Source organism: Pristis pectinata, chromosome 37 (genome assembly GCF_009764475.1).
Source record: "Pristis pectinata isolate sPriPec2 chromosome 37, sPriPec2.1.pri, whole genome shotgun sequence".
Taxonomy (NCBI): domain Eukaryota; kingdom Metazoa; phylum Chordata; class Chondrichthyes; order Rhinopristiformes; family Pristidae; genus Pristis; species Pristis pectinata.
In genome coordinates this window covers 5,810,057-5,832,473 of record NC_067440.1, presented here as the reverse complement: position 1 = coordinate 5,832,473, position 22,417 = coordinate 5,810,057, and the positions used below count along the sequence as shown (strand labels likewise).

General features: G+C 46.8%; 1 protein-coding gene across 3 annotated transcripts in view; it reads right to left on the bottom strand.

Moving 5' to 3' along the window:
- The window catches only part of LOC127586593 (arf-GAP domain and FG repeat-containing protein 1-like), a 105,964-nt gene that overhangs the window by 4,458 nt on the left and 79,089 nt on the right, over window positions 1-22,417 (bottom strand). Inside the window, exons 7-11 of one of the 3 annotated variants that reach the window (XM_052044685.1) lie at window positions 17,027-17,236; window positions 9,740-9,884; window positions 7,206-7,279; window positions 6,847-6,930; window positions 2,475-2,723 (exon numbers count right to left, since the gene is read on the bottom strand). In XM_052044685.1, the coding sequence (XP_051900645.1) occupies window positions 2,475-2,723; window positions 6,847-6,930; window positions 7,206-7,279; window positions 9,740-9,884; window positions 17,027-17,236 (762 nt within the window). Of the gene's footprint in view, window positions 1-2,474; window positions 2,724-6,846; window positions 6,931-7,205; window positions 7,280-9,739; window positions 9,891-17,026; window positions 17,237-22,417 lie in introns of all 3 variants that reach the window. The other 2 variants (XM_052044684.1, XM_052044686.1) reach the window with 2 other exon arrangements.

Sequence of the window (22,417 nt, the reverse complement as noted above, 5' to 3'; positions counted from 1 at the left end):
CTCTTCCAACTGGACTGCATTACTGGCAGAGCTCCCCTGCTTTGTGAAGGTCGTTACCCACATCCTCTGTCACTAGATATCATCCTTTGTTCCTAAAAGGCCCCACACGTTCCTTAATTATCCTCTTGCTTTGTATCCACTTATGAAACATCTTTGGATTTTCTTTCCCTGTGTTTCCACATACCCTCTCTTTGCTTTCTTAGTTTCCCTTATAATTTCATGTCCACACAATATTCTTGCATGTTCTCTGCATTATTTATTTTGAACTTAAGCTTCCTTTTCATGCCTTATTCTACTCTCTATGCACCTTGTCATTGGGTGGGTTCTGCATTTGACAGCCGCACCATTTTTCTTTGCAGGAACGTGTTTACAAACACATTGAATCTTTTTTTTAAACACATCTCATTGCCTGGAGACTCATTTATCTTCAAGTAGCTGCTTCCAGTCCACTTTCATCAAATCATTTTTTAGTCTAATAAAATTGGCCTTAACCTAATTTGGGGGGGGGGGGGGGGGGGGAGTGGGTGGTGGCACAACAGCTAGTGCCGCTGCCTCACAGCTCCAGAGACCCGGGTTCGATCCTGACCTCCAGTGCCTGCCTGTGCAGAGTTTACAAGTTCTCCCTGTGACCACGTGGGTTTCCCCCAGGCGCCCCCAGTTACCTCCCACATCCCAACGACATGCGGGTCAGTGAGTTAATTGGCTGTTGTAGATTGCTGCTAATGTGCAGGTGCAGGGTAGAATCTGGGAAAAGTTGATGAGAATGTGGGAAGAATAAAAAATGGGATGAAGGTAAGATGTGTGTGAATGTGTGGTTGACGGTCTGTACAGACTCAGCTTCACGCAGTATCTCTCTATGACTCTAGTCTTCATTCCTATACCAAACAGAGTTAACGTTTCTGGTTAAAGACGGGTGCTGCTGAGTACTTCCAGCATTTTCTGGTTTTATTTTAGATTTCAAACATCTGAAGTTTTTATGATTTTCACTTACTTGCTGCATCTCTTTAGTCTGCCTGAACCCAAGGATTGGAGAGGGTGGGTCTAGTTTCTCTGTGCTATACAGGCACATCCATCAATAAGGACCCCCACCATCAGGGCCATGCCCTCTTCTCGGTGCTGCCATTCACTTCACTCCTAATTAAAATATGCTGATTCCCACAAAAACGCTCCTCCACTGGGACTCATTCTGTGGCCAGTTTCATTCCCAACACTAATTCCAGAAATGCTCCTAGCTCTTGTTGGGCTTGCTATGTGCTGGCTAAAATGTAGAGTTTAGGAACTCTCTGCCCCATATTCCTTTAACACTGACTGTATCTACTTAACATTCGGGTAATTGTGATTTTCCAATGGTTATACCTCTTTGTTCTGGACACATCCCAGCATTTTACCTCACGCCAGTCTCTCAACTCAACTCATCATTTTCGAGTCATTACCTTACAGCAGAGGGTGACCATCAAGCATTCATTTATACTAATCCCTTTTTATTCTCCTCACTTTCCAATCAACACCTCCTAGATTCTACCCCTCACTCAAACACTAGGGGCCATTTACAGCAACCAATTAACCTACATCTCTGGGATGTGGGAGAAAACCCACATGGTCACAGGGAGAACGTGTAAACTCCACACAGGAGGTCAGGATCAAACCTGAGTCACTGGAGCTGTGAGGCAGCAGCACTACCTGCAGAGCCACTGTGCCGCCCAATCTTGAACACATTAATTAGATCATCCCTTCATGTTCCACGCTGTGGAACTTGCCCTTCTGATCTAACCACTTTAGCCCTGGTAATGCTCAGAGAAACTGCACTGCACCCACTCCAAGACCTAAACATCCTGAGGTGTGGTGCTCAGAGCCTGAAATAGAGAAGTCACAGTCATAAAGTGATAAAGCACGGAAACAGGCCCTTTGGCCCAACTCCCCCATGCTGACCAAGTTGCCCATCTAAGCTTGTCCCATTTGCCTGTGTTTGACCCATATCCCTCTAAACCTTTCCTATCTGTGTATCTGTCCAAACGTCTCTTAAACGTTGTTAATGTACCTGCCTCAACCACTTCCTCTGGCACATACCCACCACCGTCTGTGTGAAAACATTGCCCCTCAGGTCCCCTTTAAATCTCTCCCCTCTCACTTTAAACTTACACCCTCTAGTCCTTGATTCCCCAGCCTCGGGGAAAAAGACGGTGTGCATTTACCCCATCTATTCCTCTCATGATTTTACACACCTCCATAAGATCACCCCTCATTCTCCTGTGCTCCAAGGAATAAAGTCCTAGCCTGGCCATAACCCAGCCCCTTGAGTCCTGGCAACATCCTTAGAGCAACAGACTTTAAATGAGGCACATTTTATAATAAACACATCAACCTTATTGAGAGTAATTTATATAACAGTACTGTAAATGGATGGATTTACATACAGATTATTTTAAATGTAGGTACTAAGGTTACTCAAGGAGGATCTACAAGGCGCAGGTTACCATTTTGTTGCTGGGCAAAGGCTTGTTGCTGCAGGAAGGGCTGCTGTTGAGCAAACGCATGCTGCTGCTGGCTGTATCCTTGCTGGGCTGGGAACGGCTGCTGTTGTGGGTAGGACTGCTGCTGAGTGTAGACCTGCTGCTGCTGGGGCTGCTGTTGCTGCGGGAATGGGTGCTGTGGGAATCCTGCGAAGCTCCCAGCGACCGAGGTGGCCGGGACCGACCCGTATCCGGCTGGCACTCCGCCGTACACTGAAGCGAGGGGGGGAAGGAACAGGCATCAGGACGTTGAATCACGCAGATCCCAGAACGCTCAATGCTGTGTCCTAACGTCGTCGAGTACAACACGATATTTAAGGGCATACTTTGGACTGGGTTAAACTGGGAGAAGGCAGCAAATGGTACAAACTCCTTCTGAACTCCAGCCCAAAATATGTTTGTCAGTTTCGACAATTTCTACGTTTGTCAATTTCTACAAGTTTGTCCGTTTCTACTACTCCAGTCAGATTGTGGTGCTCACTTCCCTCCACACCCACCCACTCTGCTGCAAACACAACAGCAAAACGATCCCTGCTTGTAGCCCCCATGAAAAGGACAATGAATCCCACAGCCCAAGAACCAGTCTTTCTTTCCCTCCGCTATGGACAGCACTGAGCGCTGTATCTCTTTAATAAAAGCAGAAAATTCTGGAATCACTTGGCAGGTTGGGTCATATCTGTGGGATGACAAACAGAGTTAGCGGTTCAGGTTGAAGACCTGACCTGCTGAGTATTTCCACCATTTTCTGGTTTTATTTTAGATTTCCAGCATCTGAAGTTTTTATGATCCTCACTTACTTGCTGCATCTCTTTAGTCTGCCTGAACCAGAGGGTTGGAGAGGGTGGCTCTAGCTTCTCTGTGCTATACAGGCACATCCATCATCAGAGACCCCCACCATCCGGGCCATGCCCTCTTCTTGATGCTAAGGTGCAGGAGCCTGAAGACCCCCACCTCAAGGTTCAACAACAGCTTCTTCCCCACTGTTGTCAGGTTCTTGAACCCACATGAGAAACCCCAACACTACCTCGGACTGTACTTCCCTCAACTTGCACTGATGTCGTTATGTTTATTTTGTTGTGTGAGTTATGCTAATTTAAGGTTATGTTTGTCATGTACTATGCTGCTGCAAAAAGATAATTTTAATGGCATTTATACCCTGGGTATGTATACCCTTCACAATAAACTTGAACTTGAATCCTTTCAACGCTGCATCAGACCCCGTGCTCCTGTAAACCATTGAAGTGACCCACTGCTAAGCTAGCAAGCAGCAACTTCAGATTCCTCTGTGTTAATGGGAGGCAGTATAAACAAATAACTTTGTGAGGGGTCTCTGCCAGCTATCTTCTTTCTAAAGGCCTGGATGTTGCTGTCAGCACTGTTTGCCGCTGTCCTCAAAACAAGGATTTAGCCCTTTCTGTGGCGAGGACTTTGTCTGTCATCGTTTGCTTTCAGGCATCAGTTCTTGGGGATTCCCGAGGTCCAGCAATCGTGATGACACAAGGCACCAAAGACTTTGCACAGACAGGGAAGATAACACACTATGCTTTAAACATTGCACAACGTACAAAATAAAGATCAGAACATACACGATTGTTAGAAGCCGAAATATCAAACCCTTGTACAAAAAAAAGTACGATTTTAAAATCCAGTATACTTTGAAATAGTTATGAGGGAATTAAAATCCACACATTTAAATTAGTTTGATTTTTTAGGTTCCACAAGGATGCTAAGCAGTAATTATGTTTAGTACACTATTAAAAATTCAACCACACCTCATGCAACAAAGCAGAACATGTTCAGGGAACTTTGCAGCGAGAACAGTTCATAAATACCTGAACTTCTCAAAAGATCACTGATTACTGAAGATTACACTGGAGGAGGTTGCAAAAGATCACACCCTGTAAAGGAGCAGGAAATCACTGACAGCAGGCATCTGGATTTCCAGGTTTTAATCGTGGCCGTGCACTTCCCCGATTCCTGTCAGAACCGCGATGCAACGACGGCGAATGCTGATAGCTTCGCCGTCATTACAACTACAAAGCTTGGGCCGTAGAGGAAAAGCACATCTCTCAATCACCTGCAGGTAGTGTGAAGAACTTATAAAGACCTCAACACCACCACTCTTGATGCCACCACTTCACAATGTTGTTGATAATAACAAGCAAGTACTTACATATTTGTATCAGAGTCATTACTACCAACCAAAGGACCTGTGAGATTAGTAACTTGATTTCCTCATGGTGACCATGTCTTCAGCTCTAAGCTCTGAAATTCTCTCTACCACTTCCTTCTTTAATACACACTTCGATACCTTTTTGGCCCACAGCTTTTGGACATATCTTGGTATTAATACTATTACACATCCTGGAGATTTTGCTATGTTAGAGGCATTATATAATTGGAGTGCACAGTGGAGAGTAATCACTTCAGACAAATATCTATAATTAAATGTAAGCCAGAGTGCTGTGATAGTGAATTTGGTTCCATGCCACTACTGGAGGTTTGTGTACAACAGCTTGGGATGGTGAGTGCTATCTGTCTGGTACAATGTGGAGAGTGTAGTACCTGAATGCAGGTAATTGTGTTCAGCCTGTGGGGAATACCTGCATGAAGCCTTCACTGTAGAAACATTTATTTTACTGGCGATATTTAGTTAATAAATCTCACTTTGTTGCCTCAGCCAGGTGTTGCCTTTTAGATCAGTGTGTGACCATTGGGTTTGAGATTCATGCAGTGGGGAGGAGGGTCAAGGGGAGGATAGAACATGGAACAGTACAGCACAGGAACAGGCCCTTCGGCCCACAATGTTGTGCTGAACTAATTAACCTAAGGATGCCGAATTACACTGATTCCTTCTACCTGCACATGGTCCATATCCCTCCATTCTCTGCACATTCATGTGCCTACTTAAAAGCCTCTTAAATGCCTCTATTGTATTTGCCTCCACCACCAGTCCTGGCAGTGCATTCCAGGCACCCACCACTCTTTGTGTAAAAACACTTGCCCCGCACATCTCCTTTAAACTTACCCCCTCTCACCTTAAATGCATATCCTCTAGTATTAGACATTTCGACCCTAGGACAAAGATACCACCTGTCTACTCTATCTATGCCTCTCGTAATTTTATAAACTTCTATCAGGTCTCCCCTCAGCCTCCACCACTCAAGAGAAAACAACCTAAGTTTGTCCAACCTCTCCTTATAGCACATGCCCTCTGATCCAAGCAGCATCCTTGCAAACCACACTCTCCAAAGCCTCCACATCCTTCCCATAATTTGGACAAACAGAATCAAATGCAATACTCCAGATGCGGCCTAACCAGAGTTTCGTAAAGCTGCAACATAATTTCCTGACTTTTGAACTCAATGCCTTAAATAATAAAGGCAAGCTTGCCATAATCCTCCTTTACCACCCTATCAACTTTCAGGGAGCTATGAACTTGGACCTCAAGATACCTCTACACATCAGTTGGACTTGGACCACAAGATCCCTGTGCACATCAAATGGACTTGGACCACAAGATCCTTCTGCACATCAAGTGGACTTGGACCAAAGATCCCTCTGCACATCAGATGGACTTGGACCCCAAGATCCCTCTGCACATCAAATGGACTTGGACCCCAAGATCCCTCTGCACATCAAATGGACTTGGACCACAAGATCCCTCTGTACATCAAATGGACTTGGACCCCAAGATCTCTCAGTACATCAAATGGATTTGGACCCCAAGATCCCTCTGTACATCAAATGGACTTGGACCCCAAGATCCCTCTGCACATCAAATGGACTTGGACCACAAGATCCCTCTGTACATCAAATGGACTTGGACCCCAAGATCTCTCAGTACATCAAATGGATTTGGACCCCAAGATCCCTCTGTACATCAAATGGACTTGGACCCCAAGATCCCTCTGCACATCAAATGGACTTGGACCACAAGATCCCTCTGTACATCAAATGGACTTGGACCCCAAGATCCCTCTGCACATCAAATGGACTTGGACCACAAGATCCCTCAGTACATCAAATGGACTTGGACCACAAGACCCCTCTGTACATCAATGGAGATGGTACCACTGCTGGACATTGGGCTGTTTTGTCGGGCTCAGCTGTAACCCCGCCTGTTCCTCCTGCACTCTCCCAAGGTCAAAGAGCTCAGTTAGCCTCTTGGCTGACAAGAGTTAGAGATGCTGAGTGAAAGGCCACCAGCTGCCCACGAGTTCCCATGGCCCACAGCTCCCGGGGGGAGGCGGGGGAAGAGAATTTGGAAAAGGTGGGAAGGCAAATAAAAGTAGTGCTTTTTTCTGCCAGTCAAAGAGAGGCTGCATAGACTCACCTGGTGCCATCCCGTTGGTCTGGAAGGGATTGGTAGAAGCTGCTTGCGGCGTAACAGAAGGAGCAGCAAATGGATTACTGAAAGCTGAAATGCAGGGCAGAGAAAGAAAAAAATTAGGGAAAGAGAAGGTTAATGCACGGTGAAAAATGCAACTCACCAAGGAGGACAGCTGAGCTCATAGTGCTGACATGACCCCAGATATCCCAGCAGGTGGGGAACCTCTTCAAACAGTAACACCCTCCCTCTCAGCATGGAAGCAAAGTGGGTTTATCCGTCAGTGGCGGGAGGAATAGTAACACTGGGATCACAGGTTAAAAGGAGAAAAAAGAAATTCAAAGTGAACTGTTTGTAAAAGTTACCTCCAAAGCTGGATGCACTGCTAGCAGCGGATTGCTGTGTAGGCACTTGGCTTCCACTCACTGTCCCGGAAATACTGAAAACAAAATGACAGCAGGAGATTCTTTAGTGACTGGTAACAATATAAAGGGAGCTTTACTCTGCATTAAACACCGTGCAGCCCCTGCCCTGGTAATGTGTGATGGGACAGTGTAGTGAGAGCTTTACTCTGGGTCTAGCCCCTGCAGACCCTGCCCTCTGAGTGTGTGTGTTAGGACAGTGTAGAGGGAGCTTTACTCTGTATCTAAACCAGGCTGTCCCTGCCCTGGGAGTGTGAGACAGGAGTGTAGAGGGAGCTTTACTCTAACTCAATTTTTTTCATCTCTGTTTGTGTGTTTAGTACTCCCAGAAAGGACTCAGTAGTTTGTCCAAGGAAATTGGAGATAATCCCGGGAGATAAATGGGAATGGGTCAAGAGGGTCCCTGGGACTGTGTGATGGGACATTCTGGAGGGAGCTTTACTCTGTACCTAACGCAGGTGTGACAGGACAGTCATAGAGTTATATAGCAAAGAAACGGGCCCTTCGGCCCATTGCATCTATGCTAACCGTCATATCTTTCTACCCTAATCCCACCTGCCTGTATTAATTCCATTTTCCTCTATGTCCTGCTCATTCAAGTACCTGTCCAGATGCCTCTGAAATGTTCCTGGTCCTGCCTCCACCACCTTCTCCAGATACCAAATAAACTTTGTGTGAAAAATTTACTCCTAGATCCCCTTTAAATCTCCTCCCTCTAACTTTTAATCTATGCCCTCTAGCTTTAGACACCCCTACCTTGGGGACCTGACTCTGGTTATCTGCCCTGTCTACACTTCTCATAAGTTTATAGACCACCATCACATCATCTCTTTGCCTCCAGGCAAAACAGACCCAGCCTTTCCAATCTCTCCTTATAAATCAAGCTCTCCAAACCATGCAAACATCCTTGTGAATCTTTTCTGCATCCTCTCTAGCTTAAATCACATCCTTCCTGTAGTGTGGCAACCAGATGCACACAATACTCCAAGTGCAGCCTAACCAATGTTTTGTACAACTGTAACATGACATCCCAGCTTTGTACTTAATGCCTTGGCCAATGAAGACAAGAATTTCATACACCTTATTTACCACCCTGTGTATCCGTGTTGCAACTTTCAGGGAATCAGGGACTTGTATCCCTAGGTCTCACTGTTCAATAACACTCCCCAGTGCCCTGCCATTCACTGTGTATGTCCTGCCCTGGTTAAAATTCCCAAAATTCATCATTTTATACTTGTCTGTGTAAAATTCCATCAGCCATTCCCTTGCTCACTTTCCCAATTGATTGATATCCTGTTGTAACCTTAGACAACCTTCTTCACTGTCCACTATACCACCAATTTGGTGTCATCTGCATGCTTACTGATCATGCCACCTAGAGTTTCATCCAAATCATTAACACAGATGACAAACAACAGAGGACCTGGCACTGATCCCTGCAGCACACCACTGGTCACAGGCCTCCAATCTGAAACACAACCCTCCACTGCCACCCTTTGCCTCCTACCTGCTTTACTCTGTGTCAAACCTGTGCTGTCGCAGCCCTGGGAGTGTGTGACGGGACAGTGTAGAGGAAGCCTTACTCTGTATCTAACCCGTGCTGTCCCTGCCCTGGGAGTGTGTGACGGGACAGTGTAGAGGGAGCCTTACTCTGTATCTAATCTGTGCTGTCGCAGCCCTGGGAGTGTGTGACGGGACAGTGTAGAGGGAGCCTTACTCTGTATCTAACCCGTGCTGTCCCTGCCCTGGGAGTGTGTGACGGGACAGTGTAGAGGGAGCCTTACTCTGTGTCTAACATGTGCCCTACAAGTGCGTGATGGGACAGTGTAGAGGGAGCTTTACTCTGTACCTAGGGCAGGCACGGTAGTGTAGCGGTCAGTGTAACGCTTTACAGCACAGCGACCCGGGTTCAATTCTGGCCCGTCTTTAAGGAGTTTGTACATTCTCCCCGTGTCTGCGTGGGTTTCCTCCCACATTCCAAAGACGTTCGGGTCAGGAAGTTGTGGGCTATGTTGGCGTCAGAAGCGTGGCGACACTTGCGGGCTGCCCCCAGAACATTCTACGCAAAAGATGCATTTCACTGTGTGTTTCGATGTACATGTGACTAATAAAGATATCTTGTCTTGTCTTGCTGTCTCTGCCCTGGGGGTGTGTGTTGGGACAGTGTAGAAAGCAGTTTTACTCTGTATCTAAGACTTGCCACACTTGCTTGAGAAATCTTTGGTACTGGCAATTCAGAGATAGCACTTAGTCTGAGAATTGAGAACTGTAGCCAAGGTGGCAGCAAGCTGTAGATAGAAATGTAAGCAGCAATGTATCACAGGCTGCTGACTTGCTTTCACCAGTTTTCACAATTGAACAAATTCCAATATCTAGGTATTCGATTCCTTTGCATTGACAGCACTCTGTATGAAAAACACAATGACAGCAAGAAATAGGAGGGCAGGGAGGGGAGAGGCGCGGTCTCCACACAGTACCTGCTAGTGCCAGCACTGGCATGACTTGAAGGCACTCCAATATTGAAGACGCTGCTGTACTCGGCTCCTGTATATTGGCTGGACGAGACTGTCGGTTGGCCGGTCGAGACTGAAGAGGTGAAACTGAAGCTGGACATCTGACCACCTGCAGCTCAAAAAGGGAACAGGAAAATACAGCTTATGCACTCCTCTCTTTCCTCAAGATAAATGGGGTGCAATGCCACATGCACCATCTTCCCGCTCAACTTACTTGTATGCCTCTAAGCAATGAAGCTTACTCAACTGCAACAATGTCATAATTGGTTACCAAGCAGAGCTTACAGGATATGAAGAGGCAGGGGGCAGGTCCTATCTGGATGCATCACGGCTTGGTACGGCAACTGCTCTGCCCAAGACTGTAAGAAACTGCAGAGAGTTGTGGACACAGCCCAGTGCATCACGGACACCAGCCTCCCCTCCTTGGACTCTGTCTTTACCTCTCACTGTCTTGGTGAGGCAGCCAGCATAATCAAAGACCCCACCCACCCGGGACATTCTCTCTTCTCTCCTCTTCCATCGGGTAGAAGATACAGGAGCCTGAGGGCACGGACCACCAGGCTTAAGGACAGCTTCTACCCCACTGTGATGACTATTGAACGGTTCCCTTATACAATGAGATGGACTCTGACCTCACGATCTACCTGACCTTGCACCCTATTGCACTGCACTTTCTCTGTAGCTGTGACACTTTGCTCTGTACTGTTATTGTTTTTACCTGTACTACATCAATGCACTCTGTACTAACTCAATGTAACTGCACTGTGGAATGAATTGATCTGTACGATCGGTATGCAAGACAAGTTTTTCACTGCACCTCGGTACAAGTGACAATAATAAACCAATACCAATACCATTATCACCACATCCAACACCTCCCTCCTCCCAGTGCTGAGGTTAACTGACCTAGCAACAAACCACTGGATAGTCACCATCTCCCCACCCAAGATCAGCAGAATAACCAACTCGGGACCAAATCTGTGCTTATAAAACTCTGATGCAGCAAGTCACCCCATAGCACTTCACAAAATCTGTACCCTGACTCACATAACAAGGAATAAGAACACGACCAAAAATTAATCAGATGGGTTCGATGAAGCATCTTAATGGAAGTGGAGGGAGAGGCCAAGGGGTTTAGGGAAGGAATTCCAGAGCCTGGGGCCCAAGCAGCTGAAGGCAAGGTGCAGTAATGGAAATCTGGGATACACAAGAAGCTAAAATGGGAAAGCAGAGGTATGAGGGAGGAAAGGTGTCGTACAGAGATGGGGCAGGGCAAGGCCACAGAGGGATTTGAAAAGAGACTTTGTTGGATGAGGAACCAATGGGGGTCAGTGAACACAGACGGCAGAGGGTGAATGGAACTTGGAGCATTGTGCAGCCAATGTTTAGGGTGAACATGTCACAAAAGGTGAATGGTGGGAGGAAGGCAAGGAGTAGAGATAACACAAGCTTGAATCAGAGGTTCAGGGCGTGAGATGAGTCAGGACTGGGAAGGGATGTAATGCAGCTAACCCAGAGAGGGTCGTAAATCAGAATCAGATTTATTATCACTGACATATGATGTGAAATGTGTTGTTTTGCAGCAGCAGTACAGTGCAAAGATATAAAATCTATAAATTACAAAAGTAAATAAATGGCGCAAAAAAAAGGAATAATGAGGTAATGTTCATGGACCGTTCAGAAATCTGATGGCGGAGGGGAAGAAGCTTTTCCTAAATTGCTGAGTGTGGGTCTTCAGGCTCCTGTACCTCCTCCCCGATGGAGCTAACAAGAAGAGGGCATGTCCCGGACGGTGAGGGTTCTTAGTGATGGATGCCACCTTCTTGAGGCACCGCCTCTTGAAGATGTCCTCGATGGCGGGGAGGGTTGTGCCCGTGATGGAGCTGGCTGAGTCTACAACCCTCTGCAGCCTCTTGTGATCCTGTGCACTGGAGCCTCCGTACCCGGCGGTGATGCCACCAGACAATGCTCTCCGCCGTACATCTGTACTGATTTGTAAACTGATAGCTGAAGTGCAGCAACTCAGAGAAACCCACGGCTAATGAATCAATCCTCTACTCCAGACAAGAATGCAGGGGAGGCGCCAGAACCTTCACAGAAGAAATTACTCTGAAGTTGAATCCCACTACACAGTCAGTCATTTGTTGAATCCGAGACAGACTTCAGAATAGTGCTCTACATAGGAGCAAGTTTAGCATGGACATATTAATCGTTAGGTGGTTAAAAATTAGAACTACAAAAAAATTGGTCCAATTAAGATTTTGTACATCAATATTCCCAGTCAAAATATTTGTTAACCTGGACAACTCCTGGATTCTATTCAATGGGGATGAATTGGAAGGGGTGGAATCCATCAGGATTCTATGTGGGACAGGAAAGGCTAGGTCCAGTTGGAAATACAACAGAAGGAAATTTGGTCCACTGGTGTTCTATGCATTGGGAATAAATGGGATGCGAGTCTATATAATAGGTATCAATGGGAAGGGGTTTGATCCATTGGGATTCTACACAATGTGAAGGATTAAGGATGGGTTTGCGTGACAGCTGGAGGTTTGAACCGATCCACCCCCACTGCCTCATCTTCATTTTAACAGCTTTCAATTCCCTTGCCCCCACCACTTCATCTTTACCTCGATACCATCTTGTGCCCCCTTGTCCACTCCTTTCCCAACTACATCAGGGAGGCCTTGCATGCTCTCCACTATTTTAACAGCTTTCAAATTCCTGGCCTCATCTTCACTCCACTTGGCTACTCCATGCTTGAACCGATCAACTGGACCAGAGGCGACCATCAGCCTAGTCAGTGACTGGCAGCGTCAGGGTAAGGTGTTAGGAGATGACGAATAGAAACAGGAACAGTTTTGGTAGCCCCTGTTACACAATGACATCAGCTAGAGCTCTCTTCATTCTGCACTCGATTGCCCATCCCGTCGCCCTGAGCAGATACAAGACAGTGATCGTGGCATTACTGGCCTCTGCAGTTGTTTTTAATCAAAACAAGCACAAAGCAGTGGGCTATTTGAGACAGCACTGAGAACTGACGAGGTAGAGAAACTCATGCAGGCCAGGACCGCCCCAGTTCCCTGTAGCTTTCCATTACTTCCACAGCCTTCACGGTCGTCTTGTTGTGGCGCCAGCCCACAAAAGGCCTGGATATAATCGGATTTGGTTTCATCATTCGCCACGGTGAGGTCTGACCCAGCTGCTGCTCCCAGGGCTGCAGCTTCCCAACACTCCGTGCAAGGGAGGACAAAGCGAGCCGTCATGCAGCAGTGATTGAGTTGCAGAAGAGTATCTTTGAGAACAGCAGTGCTTCACTTGGATTCACACGTCTGGGCAATGGAGCACAATTAAACTAGGACTGTTTGGTGAGGAAAGGCAGTGTCCCAAGCGGTACTGACAAATGCAGGGACAGGAATGTCCCCAGTTCCGGCAAACCAAACCTTAGCAACTGCAAGCTGAATTGAAAACCAGAAACTATTTGCATTCAATAAACACCGCAGAGAATCTCAGCCTGTCACTCTGCTTAGACAATTTAACATATAACACAAGCTCTCAGGGATTAACAGGGGTTCCCCTGGAACCTGCTCTATTTACCCACCTTGGTTCTGTACTTCAACACCTTCTCAGAACAAAATCATTAGGGCTTAGCGTGAGGCGTGCCCAAAACTGACAGCAATATATTTCAGTAATGTCAGCAATATGTGACGATTGTGAATCGTACAATAATAACGACACAAAAGGAGGCCACTTGGCCCATCCTGTCTGTGGAGACCCTCTAGCTCTCTAGCTCTAGCCACCAGCCTTGCAAAAATTTCCTCATAGTATTTTTCATCCATTTCAACCTTGAAGGCCACAATGGAACCTGCCTCCACCACATCTGTAGGCAGCGTGCTCCAGATTCCAACCACAACACTACGGAGAAAGGTTTTTCCTCACATCACTCTGAACTTTCTCCCTATTTGATCCCTGTGATATTTAGTCCTCGATGACCCCAGCAAAGGGAACAGTTTTGACACCTCAGCAGTCACCAAGTGAAATGGAGACACAAGAGACAGCAGATACTGGCATCTGGATCAAAAACAAACAGCGGGTCAAGCAGCATCTGTGGAGGGAAATGGACAGGCGACGTTTCAGGTCGAGGCGCTTCACCTGGACTGAAAGAGCAGAGGGGAGATAGTTAGTAATAAAAAGGTGAGGGGAAGGGGTGGAGCAAGAGCTACCAAGTGATAGGTGGATCCAGGTGAAGAGGGGTGATTGGCAGAATGGAAAAGTGGAAGTAGTGACAGAGGCCGGGAGGGGATAGGTGGAGGTGACAGAGGGCTGCAGATGGTGGGATCTGATAGGAGAGGAAGGTGGAGCCTGGAACCAAATAAGGGAGGTGAGGAGGGCAGGTGGGAACAGTGGGGGGAGGGGAACCAGTGGGAGGTGTGGGTGATGGGCAGGTGGAGTGGGTGGGTGAGGGGAAAGAAACAAGGTGATGGGGGGCTGGGTGTGGGTAGAGGAACTGGGTAGACCAAGTGAAATCTGATCTGTTCCTGTATTGAGTTGTTCCAATTAACTGTGTCAAGGTCAGGGTATGAAAAGTTCAACCTACTGAGATGGAGATCAATTACAATGAAGTCTGCTCACTGAAAGGAGGGAAAACAAACTGTCCTTTACGACATTCCGTCTCCCAGGGAAGGTAGTGCACAGGTTAGACATGGAGTAAAGCCCTCTACATTGTCCCATCACACACTCCCGGGGTTAGACACAGAGTGAAGGTCCCTCCACACTGTCCCATCACACACTCCCAGGGTTAGACACAGAGTGAAGCTCCCTCTACACTGTCCCATCACACACTCCCAGGGCAGGGACAGCACGGGTTAGATACAGAGTGAAGCTCCCCCTACATTGTCCCGTCACACACTCCCGGGGTCAGACACAGAGTGAAGCTCCCTCTACACTGTCCCATCACACACTCCCGGGGTCAGACACAGAGTGAAGCTCCCTCTACACTGTCCCGTCACACACTCCCGGGGTCAGACACAGAGTGAAGCTCCCTCTGCACTGCCCCATCACACACACTCAGGGCAGGGACAGCACAGATTAGATACTGATTAAAGCTCCCTCTGCACTGTCCCAATCATCTTAAATCCAAAACCATTAGAATCACAGCTACCATCTACTGCCAAGTCAGTCTGGGATTGTGCCAGGTGACATTCATGTTTGCTTGGCTTAACATCAAGGGGAGGTGCTATTAAGTACTGAACTGACACAGAAGTGGTTGAACAGCTCATGTCTGGATTGTAGGGCAGAACTCCTGTTGTTTTCCATCTCATAGCACTAACTACCGACACAAGAAGCTGCTGGACTGTCAGTGTTGGGCTCAACCACCCTACCTTGTAAGACAGACCTCCCACAACTCTCACCGTCCACAAGAAGCTGCTGGACTGTCAGTGTTGGGCTCAACCACCCTACCTTGTAAGACAGACCTCCCACAACTCTCACCGTCCACAAGAAGCTGCTGGACTGTCAGTGTTGGGCTCAACCACCCTACCTTGTAAGACAGACCTCCCACAACTCTCACCGTCCACAAGAAGCTGCTGGACTGTCAGTGTTGGGTTCGTGCACCTGACATTATAGGCAGACCTCCCACCCCACGTATCACAGACTGCACTGGGTGTAAATGGCCTCTAGCTCGGCTGCACATGACAAGGGAAACTGCATCCAAAATCAAAAGTGCAACAGACGACACAAGGTAGCCAAACATAACTGATAGCATTCTGGTTAACAGCAGTACATGCAGCGTACGAAACCATAACTGTCCAGAAAGCTCATAGACAATTTCTTCCCTAGTCTTGGCTGCTACCTCAAGTGAGCACAACATCCAAAGGTCTAAAATCAGCTTCAATCACTTTGGGAATGAGACATGCCACTGATCTCCACTCAGGAGGCATCAAAGACCATGCATGTCTAGACTGGAAAGGTCACATTGGAACTACATGGGTTGGGGGTAGTTACTAACGGAATAGTATTTCAGCAAGGACACAGCACTTTGAAGAGTGAAGGGTCGGATGTCTGGGGTAGAGCGATGAGGAGACGGCAGGTAGTGCAGATGAGCCAAACAATGCGTATGTATGACTTAGCCTATTCTACACAAAGGTTTTACACTAACAGTATTTCCTTATGAGACAGAAGGTGACCATTTGGCCCATCGAGTCCATGCTGACTCACCGAGCAATCCCATTCCCCCAAAAATTTCCCGTCACCCATTCTCCCCATATTTCCATCGACTCCCCACACCCCATCATTACACTGTTGCTATCCACGTCTAGTGTTTGTCTTGGAATGGATAGCCGTGGGCAAGTGAAGAGGTCCACTGCACTGTAATCACTTCTAATTCCTCTGATCTCACCATTCCCTGATTCTGCTGTCATCAATATTTGTTATTCTTCACTTTTTCACTTTGCATCCCAATTGTTAATAACACAAGAAAATAGGAGTTGGCCACTAGACTGCTCAAACCTGCCCCACCGTTCAATATCACCAAGGCTGATCTATGCTGGCCTCAACTCCTCTTTTGTGCCAGTTCTCCACAGCCCTCAATTCCTCGATCTTCACCTAAATATCTCTAATAATCCGGCCTTCCCCCCACCCTCTTGAGGCAGAGAACTCCTGAAATTCACCACCTTCCAAGAGAAGAAATTTCTATGCACCTCAGTTTTAAATGACCGAGCCAATATCCTGTAACAAAGTCTCCTTGTAACTCTCCCACTAGTGAAAGCACCTCAACATCTACCCTCCTGTCAAGTGCTCTTGGTATCTTATATCCTTGATACAGGGTAAAATCCCATTGGTGCAGGTCAGGCATCTAGACCCTTAACCCAATATTTCTCAATCAGCAGAGTCCCTGCTCGCTATTCAACTATTAATGGGGTTTGGTGGGGGGGGGGGGGGGGGGGGGGGGGGGGGAAGGAAACATAAAAAAACAAACACACACACACACACACACACACACACACACACACACACACACAATTTTCATTGGATCACATCAGACATACAAACTCCAGGCAATGGCTACCCTCCATTCCTCCATTTCCAAGCCAACTACAGGACCTCAAGATCAGCCAATACAAGACCCAGTAGAGATGGAATTGTGCACCTTGCTTTACACAGCAAATCAGGCATGCCCATCTCTCTGGTATCCCTAGAAGTCATGTCATCTCTCACCCCATTCCCTTCACCGCCATTTCACTGTAAGCTTACCTGGAGTGGACTTAGGGGCATTAAAGATGCTTTCTAAATCTGCGAGCGCTGCGTATTTGTCGGCTTGCGAGGTGGCATTTTTACCAGAGGTGACAGCCGTTGAACTTGCGGGCACGGAGGTGGCGGGAGGGCTAGTGAACGCTCCGAAACTAGTGCTGGAAGATTTTGGGAAGGTATCAAAGTTTGCAAAGTTAGCGCTGCTCGAACCACCTGTTGCAAATGGAGAAAAAAAAAGGAATGGGAGGAAAAAACTAAACAGAAATAAAACTGAAAAATAAAAGGAATTGACACAAGAACCAAACAATGTTTACATGGGACTTTGCATAGCCTGGCATGTCTTGAGGGTCTAATTCTTCTGATACTTACAGCTACAATAAAAGTCTGAGATGGTGTGGAATCAAAATTGGGTTTGTGTGTTAACTTGGCCCTCACTAGCATCTGGAGGCTAAAAGACACTGCATTCACGCACAGGCATGACTCAAAAAGACACATATACAAGGACTTCAGACTGTCTGAAGGTCAGTAGTTTCCTAAATAATGTTGCTTCATCTAAAAGGAGAAAAGGCAATGCAGCAAAGGACATGCTGCAAATACTTCGGGGAAATTTAACACTGAGAACCAGCTGCTTGATAAAGTTAATTATGATGCATTACAGTGAACTTTTGACCAATCATGAAGGATCAGGGCTACACATATCATCCACCTTCTTCCTGAAAGTGTTGATTCATGATGGTACATTGTCCCCTTTTCCCTGCTGCCTTGCCAGCTGATCCCATTTTCTCTCCTGCTTTCTAGATGGCCCCTGCTCTTTACCCAAGGCAGCACACACCATCAGCTAACATCCAGTGACTCCTGCATGAACAAAGGTTGCTCATCAGTAATTCAAGCTCTCTTCATCCAGAAGAAAACCAATTTGAAAAGGGAAGTGTTTTCTCAAACTGAATGTGGAAGGAAGCTGATTAACCTCCCAATTCAGACTTCCCCAAATCAGACATAACTTCTAATCGGGCCACAAACCTGCAGCGTCTGAGAACTCAGGAGTTATTTCCTTGGAGATCCAAAGAAGCTTGCATTGAAAAGTATAGGTTCAAACTCCAGTTTTTGCAGAGTTAGTGCAACAGAGAGAACAAGTACTTTTGAATACAGACGGTGCCTTGGGCAATTTAACAAACTCTGTAGATACACCAGAGAAACAAAGGACTGCAGATGCTGGAATCTAGATGAAAAACACGATGATGCTGGAGGAACTCAGCAGGCCAGGCAGCATCCATGGAGCAAAGCAGACGGTCAACGTTTCGGGTCAGAGCCTTCTTCAGGACTGAAGATAGGAAAAGGGGAAGCCCAATATATAGGAGGAAAAAGCAGAGCAGTGATAGGTGGACAAAAGAGGGGAGGTGGGGTGGGCACAGGGTGGTGATAGGTAGATGCAGGTAAGAGATAGTGATAGGCAGGTGTGGGGGAGGAGGGGAGAGCAGATCCACCGGGGGATGGGGCAAAGGTAAGAAGAGAGAGAAAAAAAAGAGGCTAGAACCTTGCAGCCCAACAGCATGAATATGGAATTCTCCCACTTTAGGTAATCGCCCACCCCCTTCCCCACACCCCTCCCCCCCCCACCATGCTTCTTCCCTTCCCTAGCCTCTTTTTTTTTCTATCCACCTATCACTGCTCTGTTTTTCCCTCCGATATGTTGGGCTTCCCCTTTTCCTATCTTCAGTCCTGAAGAAGGGTCCTGACCCGAAACGTTGACCGCCTGCTTTTCTCCATGGATGCTGCCTAGCCCGCTGAGTTCCTCCAGCATCATAGTGTTTTTCAATTCTGTAGATACACCTCCTGAGGAGTAGTACAGCACTAGCCCAACACTTCCCAAGACATTGGTTGCCAGAAAATGCTGGGATCTATCAAGAAAATGGTAATAAGATATTTGGGAAATCATTTCTGGTTAGACCACACTTAAGAGTACTGTGTCCAGTTCTGGTCGCCTCATTATAGGAAGGATGTGGAAGTGTTGGAAAGGGTGTAGAGGATGCCTGGTTTAGAGGGTATGCATTATGAGGAAAGACTAAGGGAGCTACGGCTTTACTCTTTGGAGAGAAGGAGGATGAGAGGAGACATGATAGAGGTGTACAAAATATTAAGAGGAATAGATAGACAGCCAGCACCTCTTTCCCGGGGCACCAATGCTCAATACAAGAGGGCATGGCTTTAAGGTAATGGGTGGGAAGTTCAAGGGAGATATCAGAGGAAGGTTTTTTTTACCCAAAGAGTGGTTGGGGCATGGAATACACTGCTTGGGGTGGTGGTGGAGGCAGGTGCATTGGTCAAATTCAAGAGATTGCTAGATAAGTATATGGAGGAATTTAAAATAGAGAGATATGTGGGAGGAAGGGGTTAGATAGTCTTAGGTGAGGTTTAAAGGCTGGCACAACATTGTGGGCCGAAGGGCCTGTATTGTGCTGTACTGTTCTATGATTCTATGATTTCATGAGCAGATTCAGCATGGTTCTATGAAGGTAAAATGGTGCTGACAAGTTTAATGGATTTTTTTTTGAGGAGGGAACAAGCAAGGTTGTAAGGGAGAAGTGGTGAATTTAGTGTACCTGGATTATCAAAAGGCATTTGAAATGGTGCAGATAGTAAAGCCACAGCCTCAGAGACCGGGGTTCAAACCAGACCTCGGGTACAGTCGGTGTGGAGTTTGCACGTTCTCCCTGTGACCGCATTGGTGTTTCGGTTTCCTCCCACATCCTAAAGACGTGAGGGTTGACAGGTTAATCAGTCACTGTAAATTGCCCCTACTATGTAGGTAAAGTGGTAGGATCTGGAGGGAGTTGATGAGACTCTGGGGAGAATTAACTGTGGGATAATGTACAATTGGTGGAAATAGGTGACTGGTGGACAGTGCCTGTTTCTGTGGTGCATGGCTCTAAGGATTATTAAAATATAAGCCCTTGGTATCAGGGTGACATATTAGTATGGTCAGCAGACTGGTTAAAGGACAGAAAGCAGAGAGTAGGTATTACCAGGCTGTTTCTTCAAGTTGGCAGACCATCACAGGGATCAGTACTGGACGCTCAGCTGTCCATGACATACATGGGACGAGGTGAGAGGGCAGTGTGCAAGATACCCAAGCTTGCTGATGAATACAGAGCTAGGTGGGAAAGTGAGCTGCGAGGAGCACACAGAAGGACGTGGAAAGGTTAAGTGGGAGGCACAGGGCGGTGGAGGGAAAACTATGAGGGAAAATATGAGGTTGTCGACATTAGTAGGAAGTGTATAAAAGCAGAATTAAGGTGTGCTGGTCCAATAGATGTGGAATGTAAGCAGAGAGGTACAACAGGTAATTAGGAAAACAAATGGTATATTGGTTGTCATTAGAAGAGGTTTGGGAGTTCAGACACAGTGGGCCAACATCTGAGTTGTACATTTCCTATGATTCTGCAATAGAAAAATCATAGTCTTGCTGTGATTATACAGGACTTGAGTACATGCAGTGTTGGCTGTGAGACTTATGAGTTATTCACTCAGAGCAGTCAGTTTCTGTACCCTAATTGCCCCAGAACTGGGGACGTAGATTGGTGGGGTTTGAACATTAGAAAATACAGCTGGCCACTCGGCCCCTCAATATGACCATGGCCGATTCTTCTGTGCCAATTCTCCATAGCCCTCAATCCCCCAATCCTTTAAAAATTTATCCACTTCCCTCTTTAAGTCCCCTGGTGATCCAGTCTCCACAACCCTCTGGGGTACAGATTCACCACCCTCTGCAAGAAGTTGTTCCTATATACCCCAGTTTTAAATGACCGCCCCTCTTATCTTGGAATTATGTCCCCTTGTTCAAGACTCTCCCACTAGTGGAAGCATCGCCACATCTACCCTGTCACGTCCCCTCAGGATATGTTTCAATAAGATCACGCCTCATTCTTCAAAGAATACAGATCTAAATTATTTTAAGCTGTCTGTGATAGGACAACCCTCTCACCCCAAGGATTAGCCCAGTGAATATCATTAGCCCACTGAATCTCTTTTGGACTGCCTGCAATGCCAGTATATCCCATTAGATCACATGTAGGTCAGGCAGGGCAGAAGATGGTGGATTCCTTTCTCTGAAGCTCATTTGTTTTTAACGACATTCCAGTAGTTTCATGGTCATGGTGAGTGATGGTCTTTTTATTCCAGATTTATTGACTTGAATTTAAGCTGCCCGGCTGCCATAATGGGAAACAAACTCAAGGCAGTAGGTCAATAGTCCCAAACTCTGGCTGGTAGACCAGAAACTCAACCACACCACTATGCTTGAGGGGGGATAAGCTGGTCATGAATTCAGAGCAGCATGCAATTATGAAATGTTTTCAATTGAGTTAACATACATTGAAATGCGTCTTTTTGCGCTACTGAGAATGCACTGGGGGCAGCCCGCAAGTGTCGCCACGTTTCCAGCGCCAACATAGCATGCCCACAGCTCCTAACCTGTATATCTCTGGAATGTGGGAGGAAACCGGAACACCCTGAGGAAACCTACACAGACACGGGGAGAACGTACAAACTCCTTACAGACAGCGGCAGGAATTGAACCTGGGTCGCTGGCACTGCTTGGCCCATTCTCAGCGATGTGATTGACGGTGTAAATGTCAAGAGGTTATTGGTAGAGAGTTCAGAACGAGGGAGCAGAGTCTCAGGATAATTTAGGACAAGATCATTTAGGACAAGATGAGGAGAAATTTCTGTTAGGCAGAAGTTTGAAAATCTCTGGAATTGTCCAGTTTAGGATGGTTATGGATGCTCAATTTGAAATCATGGCCCTGGTTCTAAGTGTACCTGTGTCTCTTAAGGAGATACAGCAGAAATAGTCCCCTTAGCCCACCCAGTCCATAACAACCATTGACACTAATCTTACATTAATCCTTTCTTTTATTCTCCCCATGTTCTAACACTCACCTGCACACTAGGGGCAATCCACTAACCCACAGGTCTTGTGGATGTGGGAGGAATCCAGAGCATCCAGAAGAAACCCATGAAGTCACAGGGAGAGCATGCAAACTCCACACAGACAGCACCTGCGGTCAAGACTGAACCCGGATCTGCAGTGGTGTGAGGCAGTGGTCTACTAGCTGGGCACCAGACTGGCAGCAGTGTCCACATTTACTCAAGTTCTCAGAAGTTCGTTTATGTGATGAAGGTATCATTGGTATGGTGCTGACTGTTCATACCTTACAAGGACATCAGAAACAGCATCAGCAGTGGGCTAGCCAGCCCCTTGAACCTGCTCCACTATTCAGTAAGATCATAGCAGATCCAGTCCTGGGCAACATCACTTTCCCTCTCTCTCTACCCCGGACTCCTTGCACTTGAAACGTCTCAATCACTGCTTTAAATAGATTCACCGACTCTACC